Source organism: Panthera leo, chromosome B4, assembly GCF_018350215.1.
Source record: "Panthera leo isolate Ple1 chromosome B4, P.leo_Ple1_pat1.1, whole genome shotgun sequence".
Lineage (NCBI taxonomy): Eukaryota > Metazoa > Chordata > Mammalia > Carnivora > Felidae > Panthera > Panthera leo.
In genome coordinates, this window is record NC_056685.1 from 69,297,733 (window position 1) to 69,318,244 (window position 20,512).

General features: G+C 37.1%; 1 protein-coding gene across 7 annotated transcripts in view; it reads right to left on the reverse strand.

The window, feature by feature from the left end:
- Window positions 1–20,512, reverse strand: part of GXYLT1 (glucoside xylosyltransferase 1) — a 56,997-nt gene that overhangs the window by 26,987 nt on the left and 9,498 nt on the right. For 5 of the 7 annotated variants that reach the window (XR_006204788.1, XM_042946270.1, XM_042946269.1 and 2 more), the window contains exons 2-4: window positions 15,553–15,645; window positions 3,485–3,656; window positions 1,945–2,070 (exon numbers count right to left, since the gene is read on the reverse strand). Coding sequence is in view for 6 of the 7 variants with exons in the window: in XM_042946269.1 (XP_042802203.1) it covers window positions 1,945–2,070; window positions 3,485–3,656; window positions 15,553–15,645 (391 nt within the window). In the remaining variant the exon portion in view is untranslated. The remainder of the gene's footprint in view (window positions 1–1,944; window positions 2,071–3,484; window positions 3,657–15,552; window positions 15,646–20,512) is intronic. The other 2 variants (XM_042946267.1, XM_042946268.1) reach the window with 1 other exon arrangement.

The window sequence follows — 20,512 nt, forward strand, 5'->3', positions numbered from 1 at the left end:
CTTACATTAGTTGTTTTCATCAATCTATATCAAACGAAGAGAAACTCCATGAAAAAAATTATAACTTAGAAAAATAAAGCATCAATTTACTTAAATCTAGTTAAAAAGATGCAGAAGTAACAGTGAAATATGAGGACAATTTGACAGGTTTCAAATATATTTACTGTTTCAAATTCCATTTAGGAATTTAACCAGATTACAACACTAAATGATCTGGCAAATTTCATATCACAACATTAACAATTTAACTTGTTAATAATGCAGAACAAAATTGAAGAGAAATGGTTATAATATTAGGCTTCTATCATCACATACTATTTTTTCAGTAACATATTTATTTAATGCCATATTGTATTTGTTTAGCCCCTGCCTCCCACATTGGACAATAAGCTCTAGGAAAACAAGTCTGTTCCATTCATTCCTATATACCCAACACTTCTGTACAGACTCTTGGCAGAAAACAAGCACTCAATTTATTAACTAAATGAATGTGATACTAAAATGATTCCACATTAAAATGCTGTCTTAAACTTTTTTATTTTTATACTTTACTTATTTGCGGGGGGAGGGGGAGGACAGAGAGAGAACAGAGAGAGAATCCTAGGCAGGCTCCACACTGTCAGCACAGAGCCGGATGTGGGGCTCAAACTCACTAACTATGAGATCACAACCTGAACCAAAGCAAAGAGTCAGACATTTAATTGACTATATCACCCAGGTACCCCATAAACTTCTAAAATCTACAAGAAATATCTAAAACTTCTCTGGCTTTTTCCCTATCTAATCCCTTATTTGTGTGCTTCTTATAATGGAAGCAGAGACTGAGGAAGATCCTAGGATCTGAATTTTTTATGCACAGCAACAAAGTTACTGGTTAGGCAGACTCTGCTCAAAATTATAACTTTAAATCTTACTGATGACTTGGATTTGTTAAATTATATTCCTAGTATACTAAGAATTGCCTTACTCCACTTAAGAATAACAAATAACTAAAGTTTCCTCCCCCATAATTCAATCACTTTCCAGGATCTTGTCAGCTTCTTAAGTTCAATATTCTACTACCATAAGTATTTTAAACATTATAATGGTCCTAACAACTACTGTGAATTTTAAAACTGTGGATGAAATCAACTCAAAAGAAAGAGGTAATCTTGCTTCTGAATATTTTTACATTTAAAAAAATGATCAGGGTTTATCACCAGAGAATAACACCAAAGAATTGCTCCACTGAATAAATGGTTCCCATTTCCCTTGAGTTTACATGCCTTAAATTTGTGTCTGTGTCGGGGTGCCTGGGTAGCTCAGCTGGTTAAGCGTCTGACTCTTGGTATTGGCTCAGGTCATGATCTCATGGTTGATGGGTTCCACCCACACTGTCAATGCAGCCTGCTTGGGATCCTCTCTCTGCCCCTTCCCCACTCTCCCTCGTGCACACTTGCTCTCTCTCAAAATAAAGAAACTGTAAATAATTAAAAAAAAACACACACACCTTGCCAACTGCATTAAAATATAATCAGGAAAGAGTAATGTGGCTTGGTATAAGAAAGAAATGGCTATTTAATGATGCAATCTACTTCACTTCCCAAATTATAAATGCAGTGGGCAACTAGAAGGGGAGACTGTCCGTGCATGTCTGCAACAGGCCTGGCTCCATTAAGATCTGATGACCTCCCTTCCTTCTTAAAAAAAAACAGTCTACAGCCCCTGAATAAATTAAAATGTAAGAAACAGTATTTCAACAGAAATTACTTACATTTTTCATTTTTAACAGATGTTTTCTTTGTAGCTTTTATTTGTTCTACAGGAAGTTTTTTTCCTAATGTAAAAAGGGAAAATCTACATGTGTTTGTGTTTTTTTAACTGACTTCTATGTAACTCTTCATTAACTCACGTTTGTAAAGGCAAAATTAGAAGGAAAAACAAAACACCGGAGAAAAAACTTACTGGCAAGAACAATCTCTGGGAAGCACACGGTTTAAACAGCTTTTTCCATTCCGCTGCATTCTCACTTGGAAAAGTTATTGGGTATAATGAATAATTAAATGTCTGCAGAAATGACCAGCTCTCAAGCTAAGAAATATATAAAAAAATAAGAACTCAGGTTAGATTGTTTCACTTTCAATTTTCTCTGCAAAATCATAAACCAACAGATTATTTTGAAAAGCTAAAAATTAAGGTATTATATGTTAATCCTGTACACAGTTCAGAGAAAATCAGATTCTTCTTTTCCACCATTTGTTTTATTCACAGTATTAAAATCCTAGTAACATTCTAGATCAGAGGCACAATGAAAGTTATAACAACCACAAAATCAGAAAGCTGAAAGCCTTGCAAGTTGTTCATCTACCTCATCTGACATATAAATCCCATCAATCACGAAACAAATTAAACTCAAAAAAATTAAGCACTAATTTTACACCCAAGTATGTATAATAGGAAATATTTACACTCAAAGTCAGACCAATATGAACTGGTTAGAAAATATCTGTCCGAGGTGCCTCGGTGGTTCAGATGATTATCATCATCTTTACCACTGTCTCAGAACACAAGGTGGTGACATTTCAGGTGACTTTTCTTTCTCTTATACGTTCTTTACCCATATCTATCTGTTCTACTTTTCTTGTACAGTTATAATTTTTTTGTTGTTAAGGTTATATGGTTGCCCTGACTAAAGAGTATACTTTTAACCCTCACAAACAACTTTAACAATATAGTTACATGACTAAGTTCAGACCAATGAGACACTGGCAAGAATGTCATATGCAACTTCTGAAAAGTATTCTAAGAGGGTACGAAGGGATTGGCCTTCTTCACTCCTTTCTCCCTTGTGTTGGTTAAAATATGAGTGTGAGGGCCAAAGCTGGAGTAGCCATCTGGGACCATAAGGTAGAAGCCTTATGTCAAAATGGCTCAGCCACAAGACAGAAGCGAGTCCTGGAAGACATGGAGTTACCATATACCACAGACTGTCGACTTATATGTGAGAAAGAAAAAAAACTTCTGTCTTGTTTAAGCCACTGTTAAAGTTTTCTGCCAATATAGCCACTGGTTGTAACTAATATAAAACCAAAATAAAGAACTTTCTTATCAGAACAAAAAGCCGCTTCCCTCTATATTGTCAATCAAGAGCTCCCTCCCTTCAAAACAGAAATAAAATCCTGTGCACACTGTTTGAGATACTCCCAAGCCAAACATGGGAATACAATTAAATCACAGAACTTTTCAGTCAAATCATCTTGGAGCTAAAGCCGGTGAAATAAAACCTCCATGCTTTGCAAAGGACTTGAAGTAACCTCCTTTTCAAAAACAAACCTTCCTCTTACACCTACATCTGGATTCTTAGATGGAGTGGCCGCCCCACTCTAGGAGGGCAGTTAGTTACTGAATAAATATTTTTGTTCAATGAAGGAATGCAACAACATTCTATTATAATGTGACATTGAATATTCACCTCTACAGTCTTGACAAAGTCTCAAATACTTACTATGCCTTTAAAACTATCATGTAGTTGATCTTCAGCAAAAATATGGAACTGCAGCGGTCTGATGCTGAAAATGATAGCTGACTTCAACATGGTTATAGTTTCTTCCAGTCTTTCACCACAGGCAACCACAGCGAGGTGCATTCTTTGAGCAGGCTGCACTTTTAGACTATACCTAATAGAAAAGAAAACCACATTTTCCAACTGTTTTAGTACTGGGTAACATGGTAACAACATGGTATTCTGACCATGTTCAAAAACTGAAGTTTAAAATTTCTATTTAAAAAGCAAAGAAATGGGGTGCTTGGCTGGCTCAGTCGGAAGAGCATGCGACTCTTGATCTCAAGGTTGTGAGTTCAGGCCCCACGTTGGGTGTAGATATTACTTAAAAATAAAATCTTTAAAAACAAATACAAACAAAAATAACTGAATAGCAAAGAAATGTCAAATTGCAAAACAGTACAATGTTGAATCAATTATGTATTTCTATATCCTCAACCAGGCTTTCTCAGCAAATATTCCTCACTAGGAACCACAAAACACAAAAAAATTACCACTCTTTTCAATTCTCCCAAGATTGGTACATAACTAGCCCCATTCTAAATACACAGGAGAGAAGTTAATTCATTACTGAGACTGGCTGCATTAAGGGCTTAATTCTCTCAAGGAACCTGCCAATTGACAAAAGGAGCACCATTGATTGAAGGTCTTCCATTCAATTATTTTTTAGCTTTTTAATTAAAAAAAAATCTCAGGACACCTGGCTGGCTCAGTCAGTTAAAGCATCAGACTGTTAATTTCAGCTCAGGTCATGATCTCAGGGTCGTGGGATCAAGCCCGACATTCCACACCGTGCTGAGTGTGGAGCCTGCTTGGGATTCTCTCCTTCCCCACCTTTACCCCTCTCCCCAACTTGCATTCTCTCTCTAAAATTAAAAAAAAAAAAAAAAAAAAACTTAAAAAAAATCTCAAAAACATACTGCAATAGAGAGAATAAATCCTCATGCAACCATCTCCTAACTCCAACAATTACCCATTCAAATGTTATTATGTCATCTAAAATACCCCCCACATCCCCTTCCACTAACCAACAGATCATTTTGAAGCAAACCCAAACATAAATTCATCCATATATATTTAACTATTATATTCAATCTTCAACCATGCTAATTACATTTCCTTCATATAACTTTTTTCACTGATAGGCATTCAGTCCCATTCTCCAAATACTCAGCACCAGGTAAAAATTTCTGAGATGGCCTAAAACATACTAGCCAAACATCAGTATGTGATTTTGAAAGGAAAGATTCCCTAAACCTAAGTTATTGGCCTAGGCTGTGTCAGACCCTACTTCAAATACAGAGCAGCACTGAACCACACTGGGCCTAAGGAAACTTTCAAAACTCTTGCACCTAAACAATGAACTGATATTAATCCACGAGCATATAACGGACAGAATTAGTTATGTGTGGCTGCACTGTCATTAAATAAATAACCTATTTATATAATATTAAATACAGATCTCATCTGTAATAATGGCATGAAATAATAATTTTGGAACTGATAGTTAAAGGAAGAATGAAAGACAGCATAAAACAAAACTAATAACACATTAAGGAACATAAAGTGCAAACATTTAGAACTAAAAACATAAAACTGGCTTTAATTCAGTTCTTGCTGAGATCCTTTCTGTAAAAGGTATAAGGATTAGCAATTATATTGTTTAATGTTAATAGTTGTATGTATACATTACTGAGATCTGCAGTAGCAAGAATGAGTGACTAATCATTTTTCTTAAATTTGCAAGCAAAATTAATTGTAGTGATATTCCTTAACATAGGACTTTGGAGTCTTGAGTGTTCACATGTCCATGTGCTAAAAGTGAAACAGAAGTGTTTTCTGAGGAAAATCTTGTTCTTGCTCATGGTAATCTTTCAACTGAGCGGGATATCAGAAATCAGAAAATCATACTAAGGAATAACATGAAATGCAAACAAATGACTATGTAAAACATATCTGAGTGTCAAATTCATACATCTTTTTTTTAATTTTTTTTTTAACATTTACTTATTTTTGAGAGACAGAGCATGAGCAGAGAGAGAGGGAGATACAGAATCCGAAGCAGGCTCCAGGCTCTGAGCTGTCAGCACAGAGTCTGATGTGGGGCTCGAAATGACAAACGGCAAGATCAAATTCATACATCTTAATGTTTTAACATTAAACATTTGGAATTATTTTATATTAATAGGATAAAAAATTAAGTCTGAATATATATAATGTACTCCTGCTTTTATTGTGGATCTACCCCTTCTTATTAACAAGGCTGTTTGCTAAGAGCCTGGAAATAATTAAGATAGCAGTTGAAAATGATGTTTTTCTGGACTGACCAGATTCCCAAGGCCTGAAAATGGATTCATTTCTCTTGTATGGGACATTTCTCACATATGTCAGAACTGGCAACTTGCAGCCTTCAGCAGAGGAGCTGAAAAGCTTTTGAGCCCAAATATCTTCTAGAAAACACAGGGATCATTTCCTTCCCTGATCCCTTTACTGGAAGGTTCAAACATAAACTCCTCAATACCTTAGTAATTCACCCTTTGTTCAAGCTAATGGGCCAATGATTCCATAAACGAGATTCTTTAAAACAAACTGTTGGGCCACCTGGCTGGTTTAGTAGGTAGAGCATACAACTCTTGATCTCAAGGGTTGTGAGTTCAAGCCCCACATTGGGTGTAGAGATTATTTAAAAATAAAATCTTTAATAAAGACAATAATAAATTAAAATAAATATAACTGTGTTTTGGTGGTTTTCTTATTTGAGAGAGAGAGCATGTGGGTATGTGCACACGTGAGCAGGGAAGGGGCAGAAAGAAAGGGAGAGAGACAATCCCAAGCAGGCCCTGCGCAGTTAGTGTGGAGGTGCACAGCTTGAACCCACAAACCACGAGAACACCTGAGCCGAAATCAAGAGTTGGATACTCGACTGACTGAGCCACCTGCACCCCTAAAAAAACTGTTTTTAATAAAAAGAAACCTCCCCCAGAAAAGTCATAAAGTTAAATATTTTTACACCACTCTGTTAATGGTATTAAATGAAGAAGTCACATAAGAAGCATTATTTACTATACCAGAAACAATGGTGATATTTCATTCTTCATCAAGGTTAACATTATCATTAAATTAAGATATAATATTAGGTACATACTTTGTCTTTAAAATTTGTATTAACCTACCAGGAATTAAGTTTTATGAACAGTTTAAAGTAGGGAACAATTGCATAATTTTGCACATGGCTCTCCAACTGTGCAAACATCATTTGTTGCAGAGTTTCCACAATTTATCCTTTCCCCACCCACGTGCTATGCCACTTCCTTCACATATATGGTGTTAGCAATAGCTTGAGTCTTTTTAAAGCTCTGTTCTTTTCCGTTGACAGCAATTGGAAAGAAGTAGTACCTCCTCCCTTGGCAGCAGCCTGTGTCTGTTTCCCTCTTCTCTGTTGAGCCCCTCAGTTTATTAACCCTGAAACCCTATGCCTTGTCTATCTATAGCAAAGGTGATGTGCACCCCATTCATCTCAAAGCAGTCGAAGCCACAAGGACAAAAGTAAATGACAAGGCAATCAAGACAGACACAAAACAATTTCACAGAGCTCTAAATTATCTCATCTTCCAGATAAATGCCTCCACACCAAGATTTTAGAATTGCCAACAGGCTTGGATTGCTTAACTGGTCATAACCAGATCCTGCCTCAAAGCTAAAAGGCAAGAGATTTTTAAAAGTAAGCCATAATATTCACGTGTTGCTTTGTAGAGAATTCTCTACACACAAAGACAAGTATAATAAAACCTTTTTTTTTAAATTTTTTTTAACTTTATTTATTTATTTTGAGAGGGAGAGAGACAGTGAGCAGAGTGGGGGCAGATAGAGAGGGGAGACAGAGAATCCTAAGCAGGCTTCCCACTGTCAGCACAGAGCCCGATGCAGGGCTCGAACTCCTGAACTGTGAGATCATGACCTGAGCTGAAATCAAGTCAGACACTCAACCGACTGAGCCACCCAGGCGCCCCTATAATAAAACCTTCTTAAGAAAAATAAGTCAAATGTTCTTCAAGATAAAAAAAAAAAATCTCTAAAATCAGTACCAGGGATGACTCCTCCCAGGCATTTTAGCAAAGCTTATTTCAGACATACTGCCAGCACTTCTTCCATCAATTTCTATGGAAGAAGTATTGTCCATTACATTGCATTTACTTTTTCTTACGTGTCCCTTTTTAGCAAAAGCATTATATATAGTACAGACTCTAACACCTAAAATAACAAAACAGAGCATACTTTAAAGATGTCATTGTCTACCGCCCTGTCCCTAGACCCTAAGAACAGGAAATAATTGCAACTCAAAAAAATCTAAAGTAAGCTTCCACACTAGAGGAAGGGATAACTAAAACTAAAACCTTCTAATAGGTTATAGGGAAACTGCCATTCAAATAATCTGAGTCCCAAAATGACTTGTTTCTTGAATTGATATAATCCTGTCTGTAAAAATATGCTACATTTTAATCACACCGTGAATAAGAGAAAAGTCCCTGTGGATTTAAAGAAGTATTATCCAAAAGGTCATTTTTAAGTCAAACCTATTTTTCTACAGATATATAATTAGAAGAAATTCTACAGATAATTCAAAGATAGTATCTGAGTGCTCTCAAGGCCAACTCTGGCATAACCTGAGCATCAAGAGGAATTATAATAGCGAATAATAACACATTAAAAAATAAATCTGAGTCTTAAAAGTTACTAAATAAAAGGGTCAGGGGGGAGGGGGAAACCTTTCTTTAAAAACAAATACTAGCCAAAATAAACATAAAAAAATTATTTTTAAGGGGCGCGTGGGTGGCTCAGTCAGTTAAGGGTCCAACTTTGGCTCAGGTCATGATCTTGTAGTAGGTGAGTTCGAGCCCCATGTCAGACTCTGTGCTGACAGCTCAGACCCTGGAGCCTGCTTTGGATTCTGTGTTTACCTCTCTCTCTGCCCCTTCCAATCCCCCCCCCCCCAAAATAAACATTTAAAAAATTATTAAAAAATACTAGCCAATAAATGTAGAAGGAAAAACAGAATTACATAAATCACTATTTTACAATCACCACTGTAAGAGATGATTTGAACAAGAATTAATGAATGCTACAACCACAAAGTATCAAGGTATTATCCCCAAACATTATAAAGGGGATAAAGATACATGTAGAAGTCTGACACCACAACCTTAACCAATTAATCAAACTGAACCAATATTAAACTTACTACAGATGCTTTCTGAGAGCATGCCCAAAGAAAAACACAGTATCTCCTATGCAGCATTCCTGACCCAAATCCTGAATCTAATAATGGGAAGAGAGGCAAATCCAAATAAAGGAACATTTTGCAAAACCAAAGAATATTATGTCATCAAAGATACCACGACCATCCCCCCTACTGGTCCCTAAAAAAAGCTTGGGGAACTTTTCTACAGGGAAGGAGACTAAACAGATCTCACAGCTGAATGTAGTGTATGATCCTTGACTAGGTCCTGAATTAGGAGTGGGGGAGATATAAAGTTCACTGATAGAAAAATAAGGCAATATGAATATGAATGAATATATATTCTGCCAGAGTTAAATAACTGGTAGTGATAGTTTTATTATGGTTATATTGGAGAATGTCTCTATCATGAGGTGATACATGCTGAATATTTAGGTGTATACCCTAATGACTATACCTATCTTTCAGATGATTCAGCCAAAAAAAGAAAGTGGCAAAATGTCACTAATAGATAAATACCTAGTGAGTAGTATATGTGTGCTCACTATACTATTCTTGTAACCTCTGTAGATTTGAAACTAATCAAAGTACGGGGCACCTGGGTGGCTCAGTGGCTCAGTGGGTTGGGCATCTGACTTCAGCTCAGGTCATGATCTCAGGGTCCCATCACTCTGTCTCTATCTCACTCATGATCTCACTCTGTCTCTATCAAAAAATGAATAAACATTAAAAAAAACTGAAACTAATCGAAGTAAAAAGTTCAGAGGGGAAATCAGAAAAAAAAAGTTAATACTTAAAGAACATGTGGAGCATCTGGGTGGCTCAGTAGGTTGAGCATCAGACCTCAGCAGAGGTCATGATCTCATGGTTTGTGAGTTCGAATTCTGCATTAGGCTGTCAGCATAGAGCCCACTTAGAATCCTCCATCCCCTTCTCTCTCTCTGCCCCTCCCCAACTCGTTCTCTCAAAAATAAATAAACATTTTAAAAAAACCACTATCTTAGATGATAAATTCTAATACAAACATTGTTAACAGATTTCTAAACCGTGGGAGTAGACTTATTTTAAGTAACATTTCTGCTATGAAAAGAACAATAATTTTTTTTCTTTTTTTAAATTTGGACAGCACAAAAAGCTTTCAAGGTTATTCTTCCAACCTATAAAGGGAACAATGTATAATAATATTTATACCAAGAATTAACATTACAATGAAGTATGTAAAGTCAAATAAATTAAGTTTCTGATAACTATTTCCTCAAAGTAAAAAGTAACTGCTATGAAGCATCTTTAAAAACTTGCTCTTGAGGGGTGCCTGGGTGGCTCAGTCAGTTAAGCGTCCAACTCTTGATTTCAGTTCAGGACATGATCTCCCGGTTCGTTGAGATCAAGCCCCGCATCAGGCTCCACACTGACAGCATGGAGCCTGCATGGGATTCTCTCTCTCCCCCTCCTCTGCTCTCTCTCTCTCTCTCTCTCAAAATAATATTAAAAACAAAAACAAAAACTTGCAGTTGAACAAAATGGAAAACTGTTTAGAAACACTAATGTCAATTTCCTTAATGTATAGCTTAAAAGTTTCTCTTCTATTAAAAAAACGTGTTGAATTATCATACTAGTAGTAAGTAACTTTTTTTTTTAATGTTTAATTTTGAGAGACAGAGAGAGAGAGACAGAGTATGAGCAGGGGAGGGGCAGAGAGAGGGAGACACAATCTGAAGCAGGCTCCAGGCTCTGAGCTGTCAGCACAGAGCCCGATGCAGGCCTGAACCATGAGATCATGAACCATGGCTCATGAACCATGAGATCATGACCTAGGCTGAAGTCCGATGCTTAACCAACTGAGCCACCCAGGTGCCCCAATAAATAACTACTTTAAAGAATTATATACAATCACTTTTGAAACAAAATATAATACTTCAAAAAAATCTTCAGGGTTTTACATATAGCATAAAAAAGAAAATCTAAAAATTTAACATGAAATTTAAGTATTAATTGCTAAAATATAATTTTAAATAATCTGTACAAATATGGCTCCTAAAACTAGCATGGCCCACTCAAAGTAATACACATAACAAAATTCATTTGTAACCATGGATTCCATAAGTTGAAAATCAATTTCCACCATAAAAATTAAGTATTTTAAAAGCTCAAGACACAAAAAAATTAGTACAATAAAACAGATTCTTTAATAATACTAAAATTAAGAGATTGCTTAGGGATGTCTGGCTGGCTCAGTAGGTAGAACATGCAACTCTTGATCTTGGGGTTGTGAGTTCAAGACCCACGTTCGGCCTAGAGGTATTTTAAAAAAAAGGGGGAGGGGGAGATCACTTAAGGAAATAACCAAAATAAAAAATGAAACTAGGAAGATATTTGTAATCAGTGGCAAAATCAGCCTAAGAGATCATAAAATAAGCGTTAAAAATGTAAGAGGTAAATATCAATACAGGAAGTATATACAACAAAAGATTAGAAAGCTAAACAAATAAGGAAATATGTTCAACAAATAACAAAACATACATCAGTAACAATCTATCATTTTACGCTAATAAATGGTAAAATTATGGGGCGCCTGGGTGGCTCAGTTGGTTAAGCTTCCATCTTGAGCTCAGGTCATGATCTCATGGTTTGGGAGTTCGAGCCCCGCATCAGGATCTCTGCTGTCAGCACAGAACCCGCTTTGGATCCTCTGTTCTCCCCTCTCCTTCTGCCCCTCCTGTGCATGCACTCTCTCTCCCTCAAAAATAAATAAACATTTTTAAAAAATAGTAAACTTATAACTCCCAATAGTGTCATGGTGACACCAGTATATTCACAAAATGCTGGTGCAGGCTTAAATCCATAATTTCTAGAACACAATTCAGAACATAATTTCTAGAACACAATGAATATAATTCATTCTCTTTAATGAATATTTGAACTTCTTTCATGTGCTAGATACTGGGGATAAGCAAGAAAGCCACAGTCCTGCCCTCACACAATTTATAGCCTATTGCAAAATGAGAACTTTAAAAGAGTTAATCAGAAAGCATGGTAACTGTTTAAATAGAAAAAAAAAATCGAGATTGCTAAGGAAGCTCACTATACCAACATCAAAGTTAGTGTGGAAGTGCTAGGGAAAATCACCAGTTATTTACTGGTTGCCAAGCACCTTGCTCAGTTGGGGCTTAAATGATGAACAACACCACGTGGTATCTATCTGCAGAGTCAACAGTCTGGAAGTGAAGATTCACAACCACAACAGATGCACAAGTACAGTAACAAAGAGGATACCGAGAAGGGAGAAGCAGTAGGTGGGAAGGGAAACTGTCGTATAAGAAGTGATGAGCACGATAATTAAGGGAATAGGAAGCAAGAGGCTGTCAGGAGCAACAGGGTGAAAGGAGACCTGTAGAAGAGTCTGTGGACTGTGTGGACTGACATGAAGAAAGTCAGGCATAAACCAGGATACAAGACACAGATGAGGGAAGGTGTGAGAAGCCAGATCATGAACTCAGGTTTGAACAAGAGAGTCTGAGGCATCCAAATCAGCAAGGCAAAAATGACCAAACTGCAGCTGGAAACAATTCTGGTGCTCAGAAAAGATTATCCTGTGACTATCCATGGAGTGAGGAAGGAAAAGAAGAGAATCTTAAGGAACATCAATGTGGAGGAGTCAGGACAGGGAGAGGAGTCCAGAAGCAGAGACCCTGGTCTTGACAGAGACTGAGAGTTGAAAGCAACAGGAAGTGGTAACCAGTATCCAAGGGACAAAAAAATGTAAGACTGGGCCCCAGAAGAACAATTCAGATGTCAGGGAGACTTCATGGTCAGTGTTGGGGGGATCATCAGGTAGCCAGTGCTGCTCAGGCAGATTGAGGGGTGAAGTTTTTATGTTGTTGTTTAAGGACATAAAGTCACTACATACTCTTCGAAGAAGTCTTGCTGGTGAAGAGAAACAGAGTAAACAAAGAATGCTTTGAGGAAAAAAGGACTGAGCGCAAGCTGTTGCAGAAATGTTGTGTTTGGTTTTGTTTCAAGAACAGAAGAGACAGGAGAGCCATGAGCATGCTGACGAGCTGCTGTGTCACATTCAGTTGGTCAGGAAATAACTTAGTAGATATGAATTACTAAAAGCCAGTGCACATCAAAAGCGATTTTTCTTTTTTATGTTATTTTATGTTCACTGTGTAAATGAATTGGGAGGAAATAATCCCCCAGATAAGCTTTGACCAAAATAAAAATATAAAGAATTCCAAAGGGGAAAGTTGGGACAGGCCTGTGAAGAAAACAGTGTCAGCTAAGGGCCCACTGGTGCCTGGTAAATTTACATGTGGACCTAAGGTTGGTAGTAATGGGGAATTTCAAAGAAGTTTTACCAAATGGGCAGACAAGCTCTGAGAGTCAGGCAAAAACAAAGTGTTACTTAAATACTGAAATGTACGGTGAGAACAATATGGAAATTATATGGCAGCTTGGCTTGTCCTGCATGTTCAAATAGAGTAAATGTGAGGGATCCTAAGTTCTAAATAAGAAACTAAATTTCAGGGGTGCCTGGGTGGCTCAGTCAGCTGAGTGTCAGACTCTTGATTAAAGCTCAGGTCATGGGGCACCTGCGTGGCTCAGTCGGTTGAGCGTCCGACTTCGGCTCAGGTCATGATCTCACAGTTCGTGAGTTCAAGCCCCGCGTCAGGCTCTGTGCTGATAGCTAAGAGCCTGGAGCCTGCTTCGGATTCTGTGTCCCCCTTTCTCTGCCCCTACCCGCTCCTGCTGTGTCTCTCAAAGATGAATAAACATTAAAAAAAAAAAAAAAAAAGTAAAGCTCAGGTCATAATCCCAGGCAGGGTCGTGGAATTGAGCCCTGCATCAGGCTCTATGCAGAGCATGAAACCTGCTTGCGATTCTCCGTCTCTGTCTGCCCCTTCCCACCCCATGCACTCTCTTTCTCTCTCAAATAAAATTTTTTTAAAAAGAAACTAAGTTTGAGAAATTTTACCCAGTGATTTGATATATAAAATAAAATGGGTAAAGATATAAGAACATTAGGAAAATGAGTTGAAGAAGCCAAAAGAGGAGTAATAAGGCTCCAGGATTCAGACTAGATCAACTTCCCTGGTGTACTCTTGCTGTCAGTGGAGGAGGAGGGAAGATTATTACTCATGTTGTAACTTACAAAAGGACCTGGGTTGTGTAAATCAGGGTATACAGAAGTTTTCTAGCTCACCCAGCTTCCAGAGTGAGCAGATTTATGTCATAAGTCAAGATAGCAAAGTCGTGGCTGTCAGTACTCCATTCATTAGCAAATTTTTGTAAGATTGAAAAATATGGAGCTCTAATTCTCCAAAATTATGAACAAGGTGAAGGGTGATATTATCTTTAGTTTGTTAATGTTTATTTATTTATTTTCGAGAGAGAGAGGCAGAGAGAGAGGGAGACAGAAAATCCGAAGCAGGCACAGAGCCTGATGCGGGGCTTGAACTCACGATGGTGAGGTCATGACCTGAGCCAAAAGCAAGAGTCAGATGCTTAACCAACTGAACCACCCAGGCACTCCAATATCATCTTTCAAAAGTTAGTTTTTAAAAGTTTTAATAATCTGATTTGACTGACTCATATTAGAATTTCAATCACCCACTCTTTTCCATAGCAAGGAGATGTAATTAAAATAATGGATTTCAGTGATTCCTTCCTGGTTGTTCATGGAATGTATAAAGTATTAGGAATACAAGAATATAAAAATATATATTACTAATATATACTAAGAATGCAGTTCTTCCCACCTAGAATACTTTACCTCCTGTCCTGAGCCTGGCTAACTTCCATGTTCCTCATGCAATCGCTCCCAACAGGAAGCTTTCCCTGATGCATTAAGATGATCCCACCTGATGAGTCACCCATTTCTCCCATTATCACAGCTATAACATGTCAACCCTTTATCTTAATCTCAGGTTTACTAGCGTGAAGCTCCTGTCAGAATGCAAGCTCCAGGAGGATGGAGCCACATTAATTAAATTCAGAGTCTGGTTCTTACTACCTGGCACCGTGCCTAGCAAATAGTATGAGTAGAATTAAAATTTAAATGAATCATAAAGACAATAAAAACAGGTGGATCACAAAGAAATTTTACTGTTAGTAAGGGCATCTCAGGCTCCTGCCTCAGTGTCTCCTGGGGAGACAGACCATTCCTGTCAACACTTCTTTCACTAACAGAGCAGAATCTAAGGCCTTCATCATCCAGAGACATGCACAAAGCCAAACTACTCTGACAAACTACATTGACAAACATGCAAGGTCAATAAACAATGTCATATCAAAACTTACTCCTTCATTAAACATTTATTTTTATCCTCTCATTCGTCAATATTCAATATCTTTGCTAATAACCAATGTAATCCTTCCCTAGTTGTCCCCATCCACCTACAAAAGATTTTTTCAGCATACCATCTTTAAAGTAGAAAAATGTCATATATATGGCTGTAAATGTCAATGGAAGTCTATCTTTATCACCTGTTTAATACTTTTGTCACCCAGTTACCTAAAATTAGATCACAAGTGCTCCTAAGAACACCTAAAAAAAAGTTAGAGCATTTTATACACAGTATGTACTAAAAATGAGTGATAACAACTACAAAGTAGGAAAAATAGAAAACCCAAACAGAATATGAATTATTTGCTTATATGACAATATTAGATTACAGGAAAAGAAACATTTTTATGTCCTATTACAGTAAAAAATTTACTATGTACTATCTAATCTTACCTACACTGATCTACCAATTAAATATTAGATGCCTACCTAAAAGCCGCTTCCCAAAAGCAGTTCATTCCACAAACATCAGAGGGCAGCATCCAATAGGGATTCCAGTAACACAGAGAGAAATCTTTACACCTAACAGAGTAAGACAGAAATAAAGTCCTATGTGAGTATTTCGATTTAAAACTAACAAGGAATTTACTTAAAAACACAATAACTTACTGTTCTATTTTACAGCAACAAAACTGCAAATCCAATTTTGCCAATTCATTATGGCTAAAGTAACTTGAGGAGTTTGGAAATTTCTCCCTTACTCAGGTACCATTATTTTAAAAAGGACTTTAAAACTTTTAGGTAGAATATATTGCAGACTGAAAAACCATTCCTTATCAGGAACACTCCTAACATATTAAAATCCCCTCCTCAGATAACAGAAAATATGGGAATACTCCTAAAATTTTCATTTGTGTACTACACAAGATCCCCCCTAGAATAAAATCCTTTTCAGCTAAACAAAATATTTGCTTATCCTGAAGCAATTAAAATGCCACAGAGACAAAAAGGGAAGAGAGGATCTTTGAAGGCTTTTAAATTAATCTTCAATTCAAGTTAGTTATATGGTGTTTTAAACTGAAAAAGTAAGAAATCATGCTGGAAGTGGCACCTGGGTGGCTCAGTGGGTTAATCGTCCAACTCTTGATTTCAGTTCAGGTCATGATGTCATGATTCATGGAATCGAGCCCTGCATCAGGCTCTGCACTGACAGCACGGAGCCTGCTAGGGATTCTGTCTCTCCTTCTCTCTCTGCCCCTCCCCCTCTCTCCCTCTCAAAATAAATAAACAAACATTAAAAAAAAAAAATCAAGCTGACATCCATGGCTCAGTTTCATTATCTATATCATCTTCGTTCTGCTATATTACACAAGCTAAACTGAAGTTATAAGTACAGTCTTTCTGCTTAGACTGCAGGTCAGAGCTAAACAACAACAGCTACAACACCTCACATTACAAAAAGTATGTTTTTGTTTTTTTTTATTGTTACTCTTTTCCAAAACAATAGTTTCATTTGAAATTCACTGCAATGTGAGGCCTGCGTACTAAAGCAAGTATGAAATCAGAGTGAGTCTCTAAACCAGGTCATTTCATGCCGCCTCACCATGTAACTTTGTTTTCTGTCGCTATAAATTCAATTATAGGTTACTGTCTTTACAGCAAAAGATGAAATTTCAGTTTGCAAAGATCTCTGATCACACCTCTCACAAATGCCAACAGTCTAGGGCAGGGGATCTCGAACCCAGGCTGCACAGGGAAACCACCCAGAGAGCCCCATACCAGACCCATTAAATCAGAATATCTGAGAACAGGGTGGGGCACAGATAGTTTTTAAAATGCCGCCTCAATAATTCTGTATACTCCTGCATAAAAACCTCCAGTTGGAATTTTAAAATCAATGGAAAAAAATTACATTGTAATTTGGTTTACCTTTACAGAGACACCATTTTCAAGCCCAACATATCTTAATTTAAAAGGCTGCAAAAGCAGGAAATAAAAGAAAAAAGAAAATATATGCAGACCAGTAAAACCCACGAACATCTGTCCCCTCCCAGGAACAGTTATGTATTTTTTAAGTCTTGCCTTTCCATATGAGACACAGGCTCAGTGGTGGTGTTAACAACAGAGTTCTTTTCAGAGTCAAGTGCTTTCACATCCACTTAAGCCTCACAACAAACTTGTTCAAACATGTATCTCCATCTTTCAGATACAGGCATTATCACTGCTTTCTTTAAACAAATCCACAATTTACTCAGACTCAACACCTACAGTGCACCTTTGTTTCAGGAAGGCCATAACTAATCTGGCTATTCCATGTCCTCCTGTTAAACCTTACAAGAGTAGAAAATGGAAATGAAAAATGGAAATGGAAAATTAAGTCTCAAGAAAAATAACTCCCCAATTAAATTCTTCCATAAAAATTATCCACTGAAATTATGTAATAATACCATTTTCTGCCTCCAGTTGCACTCTTCAACCTCTGAGACCTAGGCAACCACAATATCTATCTTTGGTCTCTATAGATTTGCCTGTTGTGAATATTTCATGTACATGAAATCATACAATATGTGGTCTCTCAAGTTTGACTTCTTTCAGTCTGACTCGAATTATTTTCAAGGCTCATCTACTATAGCATTTATCAGTACACTTCAATACTTTTTATGCCCTAATAATGGATGGATATGCCACATTTTGTTTAGTCATTCATCAGTTTATAGACATTTGGGTTGTTTTCCATCTTTTGGCTATTACAAATAATGCTGCTATAAACATTCATTTACAATTTTTCTCTGAACATATGTTTCAATTCTCTTGCATATATACCTACAAGGGGAATTGCTAGATCATGTAATCACTCTAAAGTAATTAATGCAGATGAAACTGCAGGGAAAAAAAAAAATCAAGTTTTAGGTAAGTTTCTTGACCATAACTCAATGTCTGAAAACACAGTTTAGGGATATCTTCCTGTCTTTCTTTAATGGAAATATAAAAATATGCACTAGGGAGTATACATGCCTCTCACTATTTAAAAAAAATCATAAAACACTAATGTGCTACTGGCAAGAGGTACCATAATTTAATGTTTCTTATTTCTCAAACTTACATTCTCTCACTTATGAAAAAATAGTCAAAGATTAAAATAGAGAGTAGAAACTCATTACGTACCAGCAACTGTTATTACAAGCAAAAATTAGAAAAAAACAACTAATATGGAGACAGATAGCAACTGTACTTTAGGCCACAAAAAAATAATATTAAAAAATACTGGGAAAGAAAAGGTAGTTATCCATGTTCTAATTATTAGCTGCTTTTGCTTTTATTCCTTAAAATTATTGAAAACGAAATATCAGAAATACAGTTCAATTTTCAAAGAGGTAATTCAACTGATTAATTTTAATGGGGCAAAACTGTAAGTTGAGTTAAGTGGGTATGTCTTCAGTAAACAGTGACATCCAAAAATCAATGAAGTCCATAAAAGCAAATCTCCTTCATTGTAGAGGAAGTTGAAATAAACTTTACTATGACTCCTCCTCAAATTTCATATAGTGTAATGTTTCTAGTTCCAGGTGGCTTGTCTCCAAAGTGATGATGAAAGGGTAGCACAAGGGATCTTTGTGGTAATAACACAGTCCAGTATCCTGACTGTGTGGGTGGTTACACGAATTTACATATGTGATAAAACTGCATGAAACTACACATACATACACGAACACATGTAAAACTGGTGATATCTGAATATAGTCTATGGGCTGTACAATGTCAATTTCTGGGGTTACAATATTGTACTATATTGAAACACATATATTCCAGTTGTATTAGTATTGTACTATGCTCACAGAGATTAAGATCCCACTATTAGGGGAAATGGAGTGACTGATACAAGGTTATCTCTGCAATTTCCTGTGAAATAATATTTATTTTAAAAGTTAAAAAATAGAGGCGCCTGGGTGGGTCAGTTGGTTGAGTGTCTGGCTTCAGCTCAGGTCATGATCTCACAATTTGTGGGTTCAAGCCCCGCATCGGGCTCTGTGCTGACAGCTTAGAGCCTGAAGCCTGCTTCAAATTCTGTGTCTCTCTCTCTGCTCCTCCCCTGCTCATGCTCTGTCTCTCTCTCTCCTTCAAAAATAAATAAAAACATTTTAAAAAATTTTTTTTAAATAAAAAAGATCAAAAACAAAATTCCCCAAAATTTCAGTACTTGAAGAGCTGAGACATTTCATGCTTGGGATTAAGCCGAGCATTTAATTAATTATATAATACTCTCCACAGTAACAGTTCTCAAACTTGAAGTTTCCTTAAATCTAGTAAGAGAAGGTCTTCTATAATTTTAAACTGGAAAGGGTATTTTTCATTTCAAAATGTCCATGATAGTCTTGAGGCTTTAGTGAAAACCATGTACACCTTACAGTCAGGGATAAGTTTGGGCATATCCAGCAAAAGAATGTGGAAGTCTGAACGAAATGCTGTGAGCCACCCATGCAATTTCAAGGCACAGATACCTGCTCTGGGACTGTGGCAAGAGAAACAGAGATGCTCGTGACCACATTAGAGGAGACCATTCCCATGATACTGACAAATCAGCATTACTTGAAGATCAGTGCCTGGGTCACTCATTTTCAACTAAAAATTGCCTCCAGACAACAATGTCTAGCTACGTCAGGTCTTTATCTCAAATCTCTAATTTCATGAATACTCAATGTGAAAGGACTGCTTATATACAAATGGCAATGAACAATTACTTATCCATTTCAAAAGTAGGTTAGCTTCCCATTGTACCCAACCCTCTCCTGGTGGGGGGGGGGGGGGGGACTGGGTTAAGGATTTAAAATTTTTTTTAATTTATTTGAGACAGAGAGAGAGTGCGTGCGAGCACATGAGCTCTCAGAGGGGTGGGGGGAAGAGAGAGAGAGAGAGAGAGACAGAGAGAGAGAGAGAGAGAAAGAGAATTTTAAACAGGCTCCACGCTTAGTGTGGAGCCCCACGCAGGGCTCAGTCCCACAGTGCTGGGATCATGATCTAAACTGAAATCAAGAGTTAGACGATCAACTGAGCATTTTAATCCACCCCTGGATTAAAAGATTTAATTGTTATAGGGCACTGGGTGGCTTAGTCGGTTGAGCATCAGACTTCAGCTGAGGTCATGATCTCACAGTTCATGGGTTCGAGACCCATGTCTGGCTTTGCACTTACAGCACAGAGCCTGCTTTGGATTCTCCCTCTCCTTCTTTCTCTGCCCCTCCCCTGTTCATGCTCGCTCCCTCTCTCTCAAAAATAAACATTTTAACAAATTTAAATGTTAAAAAAAGGGGGGGAAACTCCCCAGTAGAAAGTTCTTCTATGCATGACAAAAATGAAAATGATAAAGAACTGCCAATTTGAATACACAGAAATGCCAATACACTGAAAAACAGGTTAAGTCAATATGTGGGGGGAAGTATTTCCAACAGGA